General features: G+C 39.6%; 3 protein-coding genes across 5 annotated transcripts; 1 reads left to right on the plus strand and 2 right to left on the minus strand.

The window, feature by feature from the left end:
- Positions 1-20: 20 nt before the first annotated feature.
- LOC115968371 (serine/threonine-protein phosphatase 7 long form homolog) lies at positions 21-6,859 on the minus strand. 3 transcript variants are annotated; one of them, XR_004086737.1, is made up of 12 exons: positions 6,616-6,859; positions 4,375-4,475; positions 3,380-4,143; positions 3,191-3,278; positions 2,581-2,976; positions 2,281-2,488; positions 1,995-2,192; positions 1,480-1,600; positions 1,202-1,355; positions 1,048-1,110; positions 867-945; positions 21-117 (listed from the first exon to the last, which is right to left on the minus strand). XR_004086737.1 is itself a non-coding variant. In XM_031087757.1 (7 exons), exons 2-7 carry the CDS (start codon positions 4,471-4,473, stop codon positions 2,143-2,145), a joined length of 1,605 nt encoding a protein of 534 aa, XP_030943617.1. In that variant the 5' UTR covers positions 4,474-4,475; positions 6,616-6,859; the 3' UTR covers positions 1,785-2,142. The 3 variants fall into 3 exon arrangements, 1 of the variants encoding a protein (XP_030943617.1); XR_004086736.1 differs by having other exon boundaries at positions 1,480-1,603; XM_031087757.1 differs by lacking the exons at positions 21-117; positions 867-945; positions 1,048-1,110; positions 1,202-1,355; positions 1,480-1,600 and having other exon boundaries at positions 1,785-2,192.
- LOC115968372 (heterogeneous nuclear ribonucleoprotein Q-like) lies at positions 4,783-6,175 on the plus strand. Its single transcript, XM_031087758.1, has 2 exons — positions 4,783-5,628; positions 5,720-6,175. Exons 1-2 carry the CDS (start codon positions 5,529-5,531, stop codon positions 5,905-5,907), a joined length of 288 nt encoding a protein of 95 aa, XP_030943618.1. The 5' UTR covers positions 4,783-5,528; the 3' UTR covers positions 5,908-6,175.
- A 9,333-nt stretch (positions 6,860-16,192) lies between the features above and the next one.
- LOC115966418 (plectin-like) lies at positions 16,193-17,673 on the minus strand. Its single transcript, XM_031085655.1, has 2 exons — positions 17,209-17,673; positions 16,193-17,053 (listed from the first exon to the last, which is right to left on the minus strand). The coding sequence occupies exons 1-2, from the start codon at positions 17,671-17,673 to the stop codon at positions 16,193-16,195; spliced, it is 1,326 nt and encodes a 441-aa protein (XP_030941515.1).
- Between the last annotated feature and the right edge of the window lie 1,391 nt (positions 17,674-19,064).

The following is a 19,064-nucleotide window of genomic DNA, read 5'->3' on the forward strand; positions in this document are numbered from 1 at the left end:
AGTTTGATAGAGTTTTGCTGCATCCTGTCGTAATCTTCAAAGCTTCAAGTGCACATGCAGCTGACACAATTGCATTAGTGGAATCAATAGCTGGAATAATGTTTTCTTCACAACCCCCTGTAAACAGTAAGGTGAATCCACTTAAATAACAATTTAGATATCTGAAACTTTGACTCTGACTTTATTTTTACAGAGAATTCTTTAAAATATATGGAAAAAATATTAATCAAAAGCTAAGGTTGTGTTTGGTAACAGTTTTTATTTTTTATTTTCAAAAACTTGTTTTTGGGAATATAAAGAAAAAAAAATTCTTGTATTTTTGAAATAAAAAACATGTTTGGTTAGATGAAATTAAAAAAAAAAAAGTTTTTTTAAGGAAAAAATAGAAAATACTAAAATATGTTGTTACTAGAATTTGAACTTTAATGCTAACTCATTAAATGAGACAGATTCATTAAATTAAATGCGTACTTTCATTGACTTTTGAAAATTTGAAACTGAAAATAGTCTTTTGCATGTTTTTAGTTTCCTTCATAAATTGAGTTTTGAGAACAGATTTTGTTTTCTGTCCATTTTGAGTTACCAAACAAGTTTTTTAGTTTCAAAAATACAACATTGTTTTTGGAAATAGAAAATAAGGGAAAAAAAAAAAACCGTTACCAAACATACCCTAAATACTATTTTCACAAGCATTATCACAATAATAAAGAGATGAAAGCCAAAAAAAATAAAAAATTAAATGATTTTTTTAAAATATATGATAATCAAAGAACATCTCATACAAACCACACAGTACTTGGGCATAAAATAGAATGAAAGTTAAGCTTTTGGGGAATTGACATCCCGGGCTATACAATTACAAATACCTGGGTAAGAGAATATGTGACTCCTAGAAGGCCAAAAACCTCAGCTCTCTTGACAGCATACAGGATATGGGTAACATAACTACATAAGTGAGATGGCCAACAACAGAAATCAATATAAAGAAAAAAGTTGGTAAATAACTTTTTTTTTTAAAATGTCGGCAAATAAATGCATTCTATTAACCTCATTATAGATCCACTTCATGTGCTCTGGGTCGTCTAGATCAAAAGTCTTTCCACTATGAACCTACAAATATGATGCATGTTTAGATAACAAAGAGTTAGTATAAAATACACACTTTGGAAAAGGGAGAGCAAAATGGTGAGTAATTTATTACCTCATCCCACTTGATTAAGTGGGCATATTCAATACAATGAGCAGCAGTTCTAGGAGTTTCAGCAAGGGTGCATTAGGGGAACTTTACTTGAGGGGGGAAAAGCCAGATGGTGCACTCAAAGGGGTATGGCCTTCGAAATTTGAAGGGGTGTGGACTAACACAAAAATTACAGGTTTTCAGCAGACCCCACCTTTTCTTGTATAAACCAAACAATTATGATCATAAAAAATAAAAATAAATAAAAAAAGCCCGAAGAGAGAGAGAGAGAGAGAGCTTACAGCATATTGGCGTACTGAATATCAGTCTCAAGAACTTTAATGGAATCATGGTAAGAGGGCTTAGCAGCAAGCTGCTGATAGTAATCCAACATTTCTCTTCACTCTATTTTCTTTTCTCTTTCTACTATGATAGTTCTTGTTAGAATTATGGAATATAAGAACCAACAGTGAGAGATGATCAGAGACAAAGGAACCCAGAAAGTGGTGGGGGGTCCTATGTATAATCAGTGTACACAAATGAAAAATAAACATAGACTGCTTTTGCACTGCATTAATCTATTCATAAACAGAGAAACAAATATGTGTAGAAAGAAATGACAAGTGCATTGATTTGGTGGAAGTTGAAGGCATTTTGATGTAGTAGAAATCCAAAACAGAGGGATACTAACAAAAACCCCTGCACAGGCCACTAGGGGGTATTTACAAGACTTCACTTTAATAGTAGATAAGATAGCAAAACACCAGATGGAGTACTGTTGTAATCGCTAAAACTAATTGGCAGAATTAACACTCACGTTAGCAGTTGTTATAACAATACTTTTGTTGCTGAATAACTGAACCTCACTGCAGTGTTGATCTCTTGAAGATGCAGGAAAGGAAAGATAAGCCCAGAATAATACAAAAATCTGAGCTACCTATTGACAAACATGCAATGAACCTAAATCATTCCCGTTTTCTTCTCCTTACTGGTTCCTTGTCTGGTCTCACCTTGCCTGAAAACAATACAAGCAAATAATAATATGCAATTCGTTTAACTATAAAAAGATCTATAGCTAATTAGTATGTAACGAGGTATAGTACCATCACCAGATTGACGCCCTCCATGGCCTCGACGTCCACCAACTAGCTGGCCACGCCCTGCAGCCGGTTCACTCGTGTTGCTTGCAACACGTGCATTATCCAAGTTCAACCGACTAAGCTCTTCAACAGCTTCCAAGGCAGACATACACTCGGTGTGGATCGCGGAACCTGGTTCGCACATTGCCAGTATCCTCAAATGTGATTCAACCTTTCACAAGTATTCAAGAATAGTGTTAGTAGGTTGAACTAAAATATGCTAACCAGAGGACATTTGTAGTAGAAGAGACATTGTAAACTTACCAAAGTGTCCCAGTATGAGGTTTCTTTTGTAATAAAGCGTCGAGTGATGCGACGAAACCACTTCATATACTCGTCATCGAACCCCATCTCCCCCTCAAAGATCGGTGCATTGACAACTTCGGCATGCGCAGCCCATTTAGCAATATGAGAGGCATGTTCCACAGCCCAATCTTTGTCATGCTTCCCTTGGAGTGTTATATTGTGCAAATCAGTAGAAGTATTGACATCGACCGGTACGCCCTGCTTCATCCCAAACTGTCGGAGGACACGTTCGGGGTGATGGCCCTCAACCACCCAAAAATGTAGAAGCGGTACGGTAGACCTCCATATGTGTTGGCCTGCAGTACAATATGAGGGCAGGGAACCTATCACTGACTTATACGGCTCCCACACAATCTACAATGATCCAACAGAGACAAACAGCCATATTAACAATATAGTTAGAAAAAAAGTGTAAAGAATGGGAATGATATATAATACAAATACGTATCTCTACTCTAAAAAGTATAACTCCAAAAAAAGAAAAAAAAACTTTATTGATGGTTGGGTTGCAAGCGAATCGTAAGTAGAACAATACATGCCAATGCGGTTTCCAACAAAGGTACAATACCTGATTTGGCCGTAGCGAAGCAAGTGACATACGATAGGCGCTTAAGACGTGCGTTGCATGTTCTGTGGTGCACGTAGCCACTTTCCATCTAGCAAACAACACATACACAACCTTCATATTAGTTACTTACATAATCCCGTGCAAAAAAGTAGTGCGTATGTAAACAATAAGTATACAAAAGCTACATACCTAACAGCAAGTGGACCCGGGGGCAGTGCCTGATGTGGATGCCTCATCATCGGACATATGTGTGGGAACCTGGCATACGCCCATATTTGCACCAATAGCAGTGCACCACCAATCTGCTTCGCGGTAGTCTCTGACGCCTTACACAGGTGTCTATATAGCCAACTTAGTGCTGCACTACCCCAGCTATACTTCTTGCCATTGCTGATTGGATTCAAGAATTGCAGATACATGACCGAGATCCGTTCGCCAGACTTGTCCATAAACAACATACCACCCAACATCTCCAGTATGTAATACCGAGCGTACTGCTGCACTTGTAAGTCAGTGGCATCAGCTGGTAGAGGGTCATGAAACATTGTCTTGAGCCAAGACAATTTTAACCTCGCCCCACACAACATAGCCGTGTTTTCATTAGCATGGGGTTCTTTGTCCGGAGGCTTATGGCCTAGCAATTCGTGGCATAAGTTGCCCCATTCCATATTGGTTTTCCCCACCACTGGCAAGCCTTCTACAGGTACCCCCATAATAACCTCCATGTCTTGTAACGTGATTGTCATCTCACCGTGGGGCAAGTGGAATGAGTGCGTCTCCGGCCGCCATCTCTCCACCAATGCGGTGATCAATGCATGATCGATCTCTATATTTGGGACGTGTAATAGCCCACCTAACCCCGCATCCGTGATATATGCAGCAGCCCGTGGATCTAACCCAACTTCGGGCATACAACTGAATCGATGGCGACAAGTGAGCACACCTGGCCATGCCTACAAATGGAGCAACATTATATTAATATAGAATTCAATAACAACGTAATAATTACACATCAAACTTAAACTGACAACATCAATGTATTTTAAGAAAATATTTGTCACCAATAACTTGAGTATGATTTATATGAGAATAATAACGTGTTTGTTCTTCAAATTCACATACACACTCATCAAGTTGACAATGAGTACAATCTTTTCCTGTAAAATTTTTGGACAAGTGCATACCTGGCCTGTCGGAGGACCATCCCAAAGCCAACTCGAACGATGCTCTGCTTGCCTCGTCAAGACAGTACAATCACGGGGTCCTGCTGGATGCTTGTCCATATCTAGCATACATTAAATGTGATTAATGGCCCATTAAGTGACTACTAGCCAAGTACAAACAGTAGTTATGCCAAAATAATATCATAATACAACTATTGCAGAAATGGCTTTAATTGGTGACATGAATGGAACAATTAATTTGAAGCACTAAAGTCAATCCCACTAAGGTATAAAAGTAGCAACATGAACCTACTGACAAAGGAAATACTGGCATAGAGGTTATCATCTCAACTTGCTGATATTTCATGGTATTTAAATATCAGAACTGGTTGCAATTCTGTACTTATCACCACAATTCATAGAAAGCTGAAAATTAGACTAACAAATATAATTTAAACTAAAAATAAAATACCTTTAGAACTGGTTACACTTCCTTTTACTATTGTTTCAAAAATTTTTTTTCACAGTACTAAAAAGATTCTCAATGAATTTTCAAGAATGGCGTACAACATGCAAAACACATATATTAAAATCATATATTACAAAGAGCGGCAATAAAGCAGAGGATTTTATTTTGCTAGTGGTGCTTTGAATCTATACTTCACAACTTCTCTTACTTCTTGGCTTCTATATGTCTTCACAAGCTCACGATTTTATTTCTTGCTTGTGATCACATATTACAACAATTGCAAAAAAAAAAAACTCTTAATCTTATATAATTAGTGGGTGCAGACAGAGTGACATAGTGAGAAGGGTTGGTACTTGGTACCCTTTGGCCTTGTGTATGAACTGAAGCCTATATGAAAGGCAATTGGATCATTGTTCTCTTGTGGTGCATGTAAAGCATGTGTACCACTCAGTGTTTAATAAGTGACACAAAAGTAATATGAGGAGTAAATAGCATTTCGTTGAAAGGCATGCAAAATGTTACTTGAAAAGGGTGCTTTGATACCATCGAAAACTTAGTCTACCAACTATCATCAATTTAATATATGAGGTTCCATGTCATTGTTAGACTTCTTGCTCATAAATGCCAAGACCGTGAAAGCTTACTCAAATGTTCACATTTTATCCTTGTATGAACTTTCAATTCAAGATAGGAATAAAGATTAGATATGCATCTACATAAATTGCAGGCAGCTGTGAATGAACATCCCAATATGAAATGTCAAGGCATGAAGGCACTGAAGAATACAGAAAAATATGAACTTGATGGTGATCATTCATTTGTTTCTTAATGCGTTTTACTTTTTTCGAAAAAAATTAAATTAGTCATTCACATTGCTTGGTTTGTTCTGATTTTCAGGCCAAGTTTTGGAGTGTTCTCTTGCAAAACCACAGTCAGATCAAAAGTCTGGAGGATCAAATTCACAGAAGGTAGGACTGCTTCCAAGTTATCCACCTCGTGTTGGTTATGGTTTGGTTGGTGGTCTCTATGGTGCTCTTGGTGCAGGATATGGTGCCACAGGCTTTGCACAGGTGAGTACTGTTTAAATGTGTCACTCTACTCATTTGTGTATGTTCTTTCTTATAAAGGGAATATTTATGTACATAATATCAGTTCTGAGACTTGTTCAGTAACTGTCATGATTTAGGTGTTTTACATGAATATTAATTGTTGCTTTTGTACATTACTTTTAGATCATAGCCTGATAAAAGATGTTGGTAGTTCTGATTCAAAAGTTGCAGTCTGTTTTATTGATTTTATTTAAATTTGCATCTCTTTGTGTTTGTGAGGTGGGTGGAAACTCTTAGGGTGAACATGCTACAAAACCAAATGCTTTCATACAATCCTAATGTGCTCAGTTGTGATAAATATAAATATAAATATAAATAAAAAAAGCCTGAACTTTCCATTTTTTTGATAGGTAATAAAACTTTTATTGAAAAAATGAACATGGTGTTCATGATGATGAACACTTTGGACATGAAGAAAATAGAAAAAGCTCAAGAGCTAAAGCTAAAAGCTAACAGATTGTAAACATTTGTGCAAGTTCACAATCTAGACTCACTCAAGCATTTAATCAAACACCTTGTGAGCAACACTTTGAAACTTTAAAATTGAAGTAAAACGAGCCCTCACCTCCGAAACCCACTCACAAATTACATGTTATTACCCCCATAAAATCACAATTATAACAACATAGTTATTACAACCACCTCAAAAGAAACCCATGAAGCAGAAAGAAAAACAGAGTTTACCTCTGAGAGAGAAAGCTAGGTGTCAGAGAGAAGAGTGTTAGACAGGGATCCGGTTAGATAATCTCTGGTTCGTTAATGACAGGGAGAAGGAGAGGCAGAGCTCCGGTGAGAGGGAGAGGGAGGGTGACAGTGAGAAGTTGAAGTGAGAGGAGATTACATATTTACATGTAAATACATATAGTACTCGAGCTTTTAGAGCTCGAGTTATATCAACAAAGACTTCATAGTTCCTACCTGTCGTTTCTTTCGCAGACACTTTTTAAGGATTTAACGTGAATCGTGTATCATATACCATTAAATTAACCCAATATAGAAGGTTGCCATTTTCATTGACTTAGAAGATTGACTCTTTTTTTTTTTTTTTAATTATAATTATAATTTTATATATATATATATATATTTATTTATATATATATATGGATTGGGTTCAAGTGTAACTCTAAAATAGAGTTACACAACCCAATAACTTATTATTAAATTTATTTTTTGAAAATCTAAACGTGGAATTACGTGTTCTATATGTTCTTAACATACATGCCAGTCGAACGTCATTTACCATTCGATCCACAAACTCATCTTTTATGCATTATTTAAACTACAAAAACTTAAATTTAAATAATTTTATTGATGACATGGTTATTGATTTTTAATCATCTTTAAATTTTGTAAGCATGGAGAATATACGAAGATAATGTAATCCAGTGATGGATTTATCAAAATTTACATCTAATTAAAAAATATTGGTTGGTATTACATTACTTAAAGTTATACCAAGTGATGTGGGCTCTAATTAGCTCAACTAGTAAAGTCTCTGATGGTTGAATAAAAATTCTGAGGGTCATTTCTCGCCTACACCAAAAACCGATCGGTGTCTTAGTCTGATGATAAAGAGCTGTTATCAGGAGCGGACGTTATAGGTTGAAACTCTCTCTAAAAAAAAAAAAAATTATACCAAGTGTAGCTTGAATCCAACATATATATATATATATATATATATACACACATCTCTTTGAACTGGACTTTTATGTAGTTCATAAATACCAAATTTGAGGATAATCCGGTAAAAATATATTTCCAACTCCACTTAAAATGCCTACAAAAATGACACTCTCCTACTAATTTATGTCTTCAAAACAAACTTAAAAAATAAAAAATAAAATAAAAGGTAAATTATGACACTAGACCAAAAAAAAAACTCAATATATTTTCAACTCCACTTAAAATGCCTACAAAATATGACACTCTCCTACTAATCCATGTCTTCAAAACAAACTTAAACAAAAAAAAAATAAAAAAAAATAAAAGGTAAATTATGACACTAGACCAAAAAAAAAAAAAAAAAAAGCTTTATCGCACTCGCAAAGCGCGTGTGATGAAGCTAGTGTGTGTGTATATATATATTAAGATTGATTGATTGAAGGGCTCTTTCATATTTGCATGTCAAATCTCTTTTAAACGTGTTATTTATAGTTGAATACTTGAATTACCAACCAATTTGATATATTTTTAAAATTATTGATAATGTACAAATTTAATCTACTCATTTCAAAAATAGCATTACTATGTTTAAAATTAAAATGTGCCCAAAGCTATTTTCTAAACAATACAAAAACAAAAAATAAAAAATAACTTGAATGTCAAACATGAAGTACAGAAACCATAGTTCATAATTTAGTCAAAGAAATGACTTGAATGTAAAACATGAAGTAGCCAACATGAAAGCATAAAGACATGTCGGCCTTAGAAAATTCACATTAGGTTAGCTAAAATTTTAGACAAATTAAACCCAAAAAATCAGTTGAAAAACAAAAAACAAAAAAAAAAAAAAAAAAAAAAAAAAAAAAAAAATATCCTATTTTTCACTTCCACTTGTCTTAACTCTTTTTTTTTTTTAATTTACTGTGAGGGCCAATTAATCAATAACTATTAAAACCGTGTTAACTGGGCCTGTGGCCCATCCGATGACATTAAACCATCCGAGGAGGCTCATATAAGATTATAAGGGGAACCAAATGAAAAGAGGAGTAGATATCACATGAGATGGGTCCAGTATGTATCCGAGGACAAAATCCTTCTCGGCAATATGTGTCCGAGGACGATCTGCATGCCGCATTATCACAAACACACTTCGAAGTTGTATTACCACAAAAGGTGGGACATGGGACCAAGGGTAAGAAAGAAAATATAAACAAATATCTTTAACAACAGCTGCCTCCGCATTAATTGCCTCTCAACTAACTCTCTGGCCGCGTTAATGTGGAGGTGATGCCTGAACAGTGATGAAGCAGCCTTACAACTGCTGGTTGGAGGTTTCAGAAGGTGTTGGATGGGACAGGAAGAGATCCCCCGAACCCAACCTACACGTGTGTGGTGAAGATGACATCAAGAGGGTAGTATATAACATGGAAGAATGCATTAAGAAAAAGGGATCGGAACTTCTAAACAAGTAGTGCCTAGAAGAAAACCTTATGAAATAAAGAACTTAGCTTGTTTCAAGGAGAAATTGATCGTAATATTTGTGTTAATCCATCTAGAAACGTTTGGTTTAATCGTTTTTCTTATGAATTTAATCTAGTTCTTTTATATCCACGCTCTACAAATTTATTGTTTGGGCCTTTAGTGATCGAACCCAATACGAGGTTGGGATCGTTATAAATTGAGTCCTTACAATTGGCGCCATCTGTGGGGAGAGCTTGATTTAGATTAAAAGAAATTCGGTTCAACGTTCATGATGGAGGAAGTAGGTCCACATCACTACGCTGCAGGACCACATCAGGTAGATGCCAACCCACACCAAGCAGAGTCAAGAGGTTCCCAGCATGGTAATCCGCACCGGAGTCCCGAACGAAGAGAGGGCCGTGAGGGGAGTGTGCGCACAACTCATACCACCAAAAGTCGCTCTCGTGGGAAGAGTCATGTTTCCCATGCAAAGAATGACAGGGACCTGCAATGTAAAATTGACGGGTTGAAAAGAGAGTTGCGCCACACCAGGCGAGGACATTCCCAGCCTAGCTCAGAACCATCATCCGAGGAGACGGATGGAGCTAGTTATAGGCAGAGATCCAGAACTCCGCCTAGTGAGACTTTTTCCTATGAAGAGAAACACAGCCGTTGACATAAGCGCAAAAGCCCGCCTAGCAGGGGCTTGGGGAACAACGTCATGAACAAAGCGTTAAGCCAAGTCTCCAAATCACCCTTCACAAGGAATATAGAAGATGCGATTCTTCCTTAGCGATTCCACCAGCCTACATTCACCCTATATGATGGCCGGTCAGACCCAGTAGAACACGTTAGCCATTTTAGCCAAAAGATGACTATCTACTTCTGGGATGAGGCCTTGATGTGCAAGGTCTTTCCATCCAGTTTGGATCCGGTGGTGATGAGATGGTTTAACGATTTAAGGGCCAACTCTATTGAGTCCTTCAAAAAGCTTACCCGGGTTTTTGGCGCTCGCTTTATCACTTGCAGTAGGGTTCCTCGGCCTTTGGGATCCTTGCTGTCTATGTCCATGCGAGAGGGCGAGACTCTCAAAACTTATTCAGATAAATACTGGGAAGTGTTTAATGAAATAGAGGGAGAGCATGATGATGTGGTCATAAGTACTTTCAAGGCTGGTCTTCCAGCCGAGCATGATTTAAGGAAATCTCTAACTGGTAAACCTATTACCAGTGTATACCAATTAATAGATAGGATTGACAAGTACAGAAGAGTAGAAGAAGACCAACTTCAGGGAAAAGGAAAGGCTAAGGTAATCCCTCAGGAGATGAAGGATTTCAAGTCAGACCGTTACAATAGTAACCGACCTCGGAAAGACTTCGCTGGGCAATTAGGTTCTGCTGACACCCAGGTGATTAATGCAGTGTTTCGGGAGCCAGTGCAGCAGGTATTGGAGAAGATAAAGAATGAGCCCTTTTTTAAATGGCCAAACAAGATGGCAGGAGAGCCTAAGAGACGCAATTCGAACATTTATTGCCACTATCGTCAGGATCATGGGCACACGATGGAAGATTGCAAGAATTTATGGGACCATTTGGAGTAGCTGGTCCGAGAAGGGAAATTGAAGCAACTCTTGCATCATTCCAGTGGTAGGGGAGGCCAGGCAGGTTCAGACATGCGTGAGGACGCTTCTTCAAGACTCCCCCTTGGCACAATAAACGTTATCTTTGCCGCCCCAGGAAGGACTGGATCTTGTCCTTCCAGGGTACTGTCGGTGTTCCGACCTCCGGCTGAGGATCATTGCCAAGCGTCAAAAAGAGCCAAAGTGGACGTTCCCCTGATTTTGGGCTTTTCGGATGAGGACAAGGTTGAAACCATACAGCCCCATGATGATGCCCTGGTGGTCACACTAAGAATTGGTGGGTATGATGTAAAAAGGGTGATGATTGATTAAGGTAGTGTTATTGATATAATGTACCCGATTTGTATAAGGGGCTAGGTTTGAAGCTTGAGGACTTAGCAGCCTACAGTTCTCCTCTGGTGAGTTTTGAGGGAAGGATGGTCGTTCCAAAAGGACAGATCAGACTACCTGTGCAAACCGGTATAATTGTGGTGGAGGTGGACTTCATTGTTATAGATGTTTTCTCTCCATACACGGCTATTATGGGCAGATCTTGGCTTCATACCCTAGGAGCAGTCTCATCTACTCTACTTCAAAAAGTGAAGTACTCATCTGGGGGCCAGGTATTGGAGATAATAGGAAGTCAGGTTGCAGCTTGGTAATGCCTGGAAGCGGCTATACAACATCGGCCAGAGGCAGAGACCTTGGCTACCGTCGATAATGGATTATAGCAATTAAAACCCCCAACATTACCCTTAGATGGACCAGCCGACGAGGTAAAGTGTGAAGATTTGGAGAGGGTAATTGTTGCTGATGATCTGGAAAGATTCTTCTAGGTTGGGGCTAAATTGCCTTTGCAAGAAAAGGAGCGATTGCTAGAATTCCTCAGAGCAAATGTAGATGTGTTCACATGGAGCCTATACGAAACCCCAGGTGTAGATCCGAATTTCATTTGTCATCAACTCAAAGTGAATCCTTCCGTTATTCCCAAAAGACAACCACCTTGGTGACCATCAAAAGAGCACGCTGAAGCTATCAGAAGTGAGGTGGCCAAGCTCAAGCAGGCTGGGGCTATCAAAGAAGTTTTTTACCCACAATGGTTAGCCAATATGGTGATGGTAAAGAAGAAGACAGGAAAGTGGCGAGTGTGCGTGGACTTCACGGACCTCAATAAGGCTTGTCCCAAGGATCTTTTCCCCATGCTGAAGATAGACCAGTTGGTGGATGCAACCGTTGGTCATCCTTAGATGAGTTTTTTGGATGCCTTTCAAGGATATCACCAAATACCGTTAGCATTGGACGATCAAGAGAAAACGACTTTTGTCACTCCTATTGGAAACTATCATTATAAAGTGATGCCCTTTGGTTTGAAAAATGCAGGATCTACTTATCAACGGATGATGACTAAAATGTTCGAATCACAACTGGGCAAAAACATTGAAGTCTATATTGATAACATGGTAGTGAAGAGTAAGGTGGTGTCCGAGCATGTGAAAGATCTCACGAATATCTTTGGAATACTGAGAAAGCATAAGCTACTCCTGAATGCTTCAAAGTGTTCCTTTGGTGTAGGCTCCGGGAGGTTCTTGGGATACATGGTGACTCATAGAGGAATTGAAGTGAACCCAGATCAGATTAAGGTCATCAACGATTTACAAGCACCTCGGAATCCGAAAGAGGAGCAGAAACTGACTGGAATGACTGCTGCTTTGAACCGATTTATCTCCAAGTCGGCCGAGAGGTGTCGTCCCTTTTTCCTTCTATTGCATAAGTGGAAAGGATTTGAATGGACCAAGGAGTGTGTTGTGGCATTTCAGCAGTTGAAGGAGTACCTATCCAGGCCGCCTATCATGTCTAGTCTTGAGGTGGATGAGGTCCTGTTTGCTTATCTGACAGTTGCCCCTCATGCAGTTAGTTTTTCCTTAATACGAGAGGACAACGGCGTCCAAAGACCAGTTTATTAAGTAAGTAAGTCCCTTCATGAAGTTGAGGTGAGATACTTATCATTGGAAAAGGCCATCTTGGCGGTGGTCCATGTAACACGCAAACTTGCACATTACTTTCAGGCCCATACTATGGTTGTTTTAACTCAGCTACCTCTCAAGTCTATACTTAGAAGTGCAGATTACACTGGGAGAATTGCTAAGTGGGGCACAATCCTAGGTGCTTTCGACATCAAGTATATGCCTCGCACCTCTGTGAAGGGCCAAGTCCTTACCAATCTGGTAGCTGAGTTCGCCGAGTGTCCAGAAGAAGCTAACATGAAGCAAAGTGACATGGATGAAAAATCAGTTGGTCTGATATCCACGCAAGGTGGTTCCTCCTAGAGAGTATATGTGGACGGAGCAGCAAACCAATGGGGGGCAGGATTGGGGCTAGTTTTGATATCCCCTGAAGAGATCATCATTGAGAAATCCTTGAGGTTGGGATTCTCGGCTACTAACAACGAAACAGAATATGAAACTTTGTTGATGGGAATGAGTATGGTCCAGAAAATGGGGGGAAAGGTAGCCGAATTATTCTCGGATTCAAGATTGGTAGTCGGCCAAGTGAAATGAGAGCTAGAAGCCCAAGATCCAAGAATGCAGGGGTACTTGAGTCAAGTTAGGTGTATGCAAACAAAATTTGAATCTTTCGACTTGTCGCATATCCCTCGAGGTGAAAATACCCATGCCGATTCCCTGGCAACCCTTGCCACCTCTTCAACACAGAGTTTTCCTCGAGTGATAATCGTCGAAGATTTGTATACCCCCACCCCACCAGAAAAGGACGTATGTAAGGTTCATCAAGTCAATCTAGCGCCGAGCTGGATGGATCCCATATTGAAATTCCTCGAAAGTAACATCTTACCCGAAGAGAAAATAGAAGCTGAGAAAATACGGAGGAAAGCTCCTTGATTTTGGTTATCCGAGGACAAAAAGTTATACAAACGGTCCTTTTCTGGGCTGTACCTACTTTGTGTACATCCCGAGATGTCAGAGTCACTTCTAGAGGAGCTACATAAATGCATTTGTGGAAGTCATACAGGGGAAAGGTCCCTATCACACCGGGCCATTACTCAAGGATATTGGTGGTCAAATATGCAGAAGGAAGCGCAGGAGTATGTTAGAAAATGTGACCAATGTCAAAGGTTCGCTCCAAACATCCACCAGCCCGGAGGAATTCTTAACCCTCTGTCCAGTCCTTGGCCTTTTGCTCAATGGGGGCTAGATATTGTCGGCCATTTTCCTAAAGCCTTAGGAAACAAAAAGTATCTGCTGGTCGGCACGAATTATTTCACTAAATGGGTCGAAGCTGAACCTTTGGCTAACATCAGAGACATAGATGTTAAGAGGTTTATCTGGAAGAATATTGTCACGCAATTTGGAACTCCGCGCACTCTTGTCTCGAATAACGGCCTTCAATTTGATAGTAAAGTCTTCAGGCAATATTGTTCAGACTTAGGTATAAAGAATAGATATTCCACTCCGGCCTATTCTCAAGGGAATGGGCAAGCGGAAACTGTTAATAAAGTAATAGTCAATGGACTTAAGAAGAGGTTGGATGATGCAAAAGGAAAATGGGTGGAGGAATTGCCATATGTTCTTTGGACCTATCGAACAACGTCTCGATGATCAACAGAAGAGACTCCTTTTTCCATGACCTATGGAACCGAGGCCGTCATCCCTCTAGAAACTGGATTCCCAATGTTAAGGACTAGTACATTTTCCTCGGACGGTAATGATGGGATGTTAGAAAAAAGTTTAGACTTGATCGAAGAGCGAAGGGAGAATGCAATGGTCCAATTGGCTTACTACCAGCATAAACTCAAGCAAGGCTATGATACTAATGTAAAGTTGAGACCGTTAGCGGTAGGAGATCTGATACTGAGGAAAGTTCTGGGGACCACCAAGAATCCAGCTTGGGGAAAATTGGGGCCTAATTGGGAAGGGCCTTATCGGATTACTTTAGTAGCCGGAATAGGAGCCTATTATCTAGAAGGCCTAGATGAAAAAGCTGTACTCCATCCTTGGAATGTAAATAATCTCAAGAGGTATTATTATTAATAAAAGTAGTCTAGTTTGGGTTTCCTTTAATTTATGCTGATCATGCATCTTGTGTTTCCACACCTAATGATATCTATTGAAGTATTAAATAGAAACTAAGTTATGTCAGGTCCTCGGACCACAAACTTAGTAGAAATTAATGCCCTATGACATCTATTGAAGTATTAAACAGAAATTAAGTTATGTCAGGTCTTCGGACCACAAGCTTAGTGGAAATTAATACCCTATGACATTTATTGAAGTATTAAACAGAAATTAAGTTATGTCAGGTCCTCGGACCACAAGCTTAGTGTAAATTAATACCCTATGACATCTATTGAAGTATTAAACAGAAATTAAGTTATGTCAGGTCCTCGGACCACAAATTTAGTGGAAATTAATACCCTATTGCATCTTGTGAAGTATTAAACAGAAACTAAGTTATGTCAGGTCTTCGGACCACAAGCTTAGTGGAAATTAATACCCTATGATATTTATTGAAGTATTAAACAGAAATTAAGTTATGTCAGGTCCTTGGACCACAAGCTTAGTGTAAATTAATACCCTATGACATCTATTGAAGTATTAAATAGAAACTAACTTATGTCAGGTCCTCGGACCACAAATTTAGTGGAAATTAATACCCTATTGCATCTTGTGAAGTATTAAACAGAAGCTAAGTTATGTCAGGTCCTCGGACCACAAACTTAGTGAAAATTAATACCCTATTGCATCTTGTGAAGTATTAAATAGAAACTAAGTTATGTTAGGTCCTCGGACCACAAGTTTAGTGGAAATTAATGCCCTATGACATCTATTGAAGTATTAAACAGAAACTAAATTATGTCAGGTCCTCGGACCACAAACTTAGTGGAAATTAATACCCTATTGCATCTTGTGAAGTATTAAATAGAAACTAAGTTATGTCAGGTCCTCGGACCACAAGTTTAGTGGAAATTAATACCCTGTGAAATCTATTGGGTCACTAAGTGGGTTCCTTAGAAACTAATACAGCCTCTTGCTGTTAAAATGCTAGGGCCAGTTGGGCTTATGCATTCCAGGATAACAAATTCTCCAATATGGTCCTAAGATCACAGGATGTTTAATTACCTATTGAAGATATAAACCCCACTAAGCCTATGAACATCATCTAATGTACAACTGAAATACTGTAGACCCAACTTTATTTAAATTTTGAACATTCCCTTAAGTTTCAATCGATTAGAAAGAATACATATGTATCCAAAATGTCTCTCTGAGACCTCATAGTATTAATGTTTATCACCCATTTTTAATAGCCAATTGTTAATGTTTATAAGTTATTTTTTCTCTTGCAAACGAAAGATAGTCAAAATGAATCCATTCAAGTTAAGATAACACAGTGAACAAGTACAAAAATAAGATAAAACGGCAACAACAATAAGCAAATAGACATAAATATCCTTACAAAAGTCCTAATCAAATTATAAAATAAGTCCTATTTTTTCAACTTAATTTAGAGCTTGGGAGCTTGGTTGGCTGATTTATCTGCCTCTGAGGTAGTGACTCCTTCTATGTCCTTAGTAGCTCCCCCAGTTGGCATGACTGTGGAAGCCAAATCCTGTTGAAAGCCTTGAGAGGCTACCTCTGCCTCAGAAGCTGCTGCAGTCTTGTCCAAGGAGGCTTCTGGAGGGGTAATAGTCTCTTTAGCTAGTTCTGGTTGACTAGGAGGAGGAAGATTTTGAGGTAAAACCTCCTGATTAGGATTAGTGGTTGAGGGAGTGTCTTCAGCTTGACTGGATGGAGGAGCCGAGGTGCGGATTACTGTAGGGTAGAACACATTCTCTGCCTTCCTTAACTCGGATGAAGCCTCAACCCCAGCTCGGTTAAGGGCTTCATCCCAAGTTTGGGCGCAGTAAATGCGGCACACCATTGGCACCTCTGCCCTTAGTGTCTCCTCCGTCTCAGCCACCCCGATTTCGTAGCCTTTTTGTTCGGCCTCATTCGTTGCCTGTTTGGCCTCGGCCTTTGCCCTCTCAGCTTCCTCCATGGACTTTTCAGCTTGTTCCCTTAACTTTTGGGTTTTCTCCAGGTGCTTTTTAAGAACTGCCACTTGCTCCCGGGCAGCCTTCAATTCCTCATTTGCTTCGCATAAACGCTTTCTCTGGGCCTCAGCTTGCTTTTGGAAGCCTTCCAAGGTCGAGTCAACGCTTTTGCGAGCTTGCTCCTCAGCAGCTAATTTCTTCTTCGTATTCACCAAGTCTTGCTTGGATACTGTCAAAGTTTGTACAGCCGACGCCCGTTTCTTCCTTTCATCGTCTAGCTGATTGTAGCAGTTATTGAGCATCTCATCCAGCTTAAAAGTGTTTTGGATAACCTAAAAGGAAAAAATTAACACTATAGTCAGTAAAAAGTACACATCAGTGAGTAATGATCATAAAAAGAAAAAGAAGAGAGTTAGCACTATAGCATTCCCAAATATCTTTTATTATTGAGGATGAGTTCATTCTTCCTTGCATTTTTTATTTCGGCCATGTCCTTTGGGAGTGACAAAGCCTCCTCTATAGCCAAGGCTATATGACACCCAACACCACCATTGAAGTCCCTAATAGACGCATCATCTCGTAAGGGCTCCCCACCATGCATGGGTGCTGGCAGCCAGGCTTGAGGCTCAGGAGGTTGAATGTCAAACCTTTCCTGGCCTCGCTGAAGAGGATGGCTAGTCTTCTGCTGCTTTGCAGCCCATTGAGCATCTTCTTCGCGGGTCGGACGAGACTTTCCATCATCCACCACGTCTTTCCCTTTCTGCTCCCTGCGCCTTTTCAACTCGGCAGCATCAGCTCTGACTGGTTGGGGAGGTTGATGAGGAGCAAGAGGAGGAGACCTGGTGGTAAGAGAAGGAATCTGAGATTGCGTTGATTTTCCCGACGCATTCTTCGCAGGCTGATTCTCAATCAACTCCATTAGACTTCTTTGGGGCTTCCTTTGTATTCCCATCTCGTCAAGATCTTCCTCGGAGCGTATAGGTTGGCTAGAAATCCCAAAATCGTCTGAGGAGTCTGAGAGTTCTACAACTTCTTCTTCTTCCTTTTCAACTTCTTCTTCTTCTTCTTCTTCTTTCTCTTTCTCTTTTACTTCCTCTTCCCTGAGGGCAGGCTGGGATGAAGAGGCTCCTGTTGAGATAGCGGCAACAAAAAGGGGCTTAGTGCGGGAGGTGTCCTTAGGAAGTGGAACACCTTCTGGAACTATGAACCCCTTGTAGGCAACGCTAATACAGTGAAGCCGAGGATCACGGGCTTTGATCACGCACTTCGGTGCTTGGAAAGCAAACGAGAGGGGGGTGTAGCTGAGGATTAAATGGGTTGCTCGGAGTTGACCGTCGGCTTCGTTCACGTATATCTCGGCTTTCAATACCCTATCCAAACTTGCTTTGTTGACTAAACTAAATTTGGGCTTGGTAAAACGTCTATCTGCAAAATCATTGAATTAAAATGAAGCGTCATCAGAGATAAGAATATTGAGACTCAAAACAAAACAAAAAAAGAGAGGGGAAAACATGTATGTATAAACCGAACGTTATGAATCTACAACTGCATTCCCACCTGGTTCTCCTTCCTCCACGGGGCATGGCAAACCATCATGCCATTCCCCAGAAAAGATAAGAAAAATCCTCCTTTAGGTTCTTGTTTGAAGTGGGAAGGCATTGAATTAGCCTCACCGCGGGATACCTCGACTTGAGATAATATCCCTGCCCCTTCAAATGGTTGAAGTTGTACACCTAATTCACGTCATAATGGGTCAAGTTTAGGCCCATCCTCTCATTCAAGGCTTCTATGCTTCCTAGGACCCTAAACATGTTTGGGGCACACTGAGTTGGGGATAACCTAAAGAATCTAAGGTAGCTCCTTGTAATTTTACCCATGGGGATGGTCATCCCATCTTCTATGAAGGAAATCATAGGAATAACCACTTCCCCTGTTCTTCTAGCGCCGGCCCATTCCTCTTGGGCTGCGTACCTCATACCCACTGTTGAGGGAATCCTATACTTAGCGCGGAAATTTCTTATACCTTCCTCGGACTCAACCAGACATCGAAACTTACCCTCTTTTTCCCCCATTTTCCTAAAAGGTTTAGTAGAGAAATTTACGAGTTTAAGATGAAAGCTGTAAAGTTTTTAAGAAAACTTACAAGTTTGAAAGAGGGTCTTCGGACAAGATTTTAGTATTTGTAGATGCCCAGGAAAACGACGAAAAAGGAGAAAGATAGGTTCAGTGTATGAGCTCTAGAATTGTGTGATTGTTGAAGGTAAGAAAGAGAATTGATTTGAGAATTCCTTTATAGTCGTGCAGAAGTTATGAGCGGGAAAGTTCCCGCTCGCGAAACGAGAC

Source organism: Quercus lobata, chromosome 11 (assembly GCF_001633185.2).
Source record: "Quercus lobata isolate SW786 chromosome 11, ValleyOak3.0 Primary Assembly, whole genome shotgun sequence".
NCBI lineage: Eukaryota > Viridiplantae > Streptophyta > Magnoliopsida > Fagales > Fagaceae > Quercus > Quercus lobata.

Excerpts from the sequence above, each read along its gene's own strand:
- LOC115968371 (XM_031087757.1), bottom strand. The coding sequence starts at position 4,473 with ATGGACAAGCATCCAGCAGGACCCCGTGATTGTACTGTCTTGACGAGG. Across the intron at positions 3,279-3,379 it reads CCGGGTCCACTTGCTGTTAG|ATGGAAAGTGGCTACGTGCA; the intron begins GTATGTAGCTTT and ends GTTGTTTGCTAG. Across the intron at positions 2,489-2,580 it reads CCTCATACTGGGACACTTTG|GTTGAATCACATTTGAGGAT; the intron begins GTAAGTTTACAA and ends TACTTGTGAAAG.
- LOC115968372 (XM_031087758.1), top strand. The coding sequence starts at position 5,529 with ATGCATCTACATAAATTGCAGGCAGCTGTGAATGAACATCCCAATATG. Across the intron at positions 5,629-5,719 it reads AGAAAAATATGAACTTGATG|GCCAAGTTTTGGAGTGTTCT; the intron begins GTGATCATTCAT and ends TCTGATTTTCAG.
- LOC115966418 (XM_031085655.1), bottom strand. The coding sequence starts at position 17,673 with ATGGGAATACAAAGGAAGCCCCAAAGAAGTCTAATGGAGTTGATTGAG. Across the intron at positions 17,054-17,208 it reads TGTCACTCCCAAAGGACATG|GTTATCCAAAACACTTTTAA; the intron begins GCCGAAATAAAA and ends TTTTCCTTTTAG.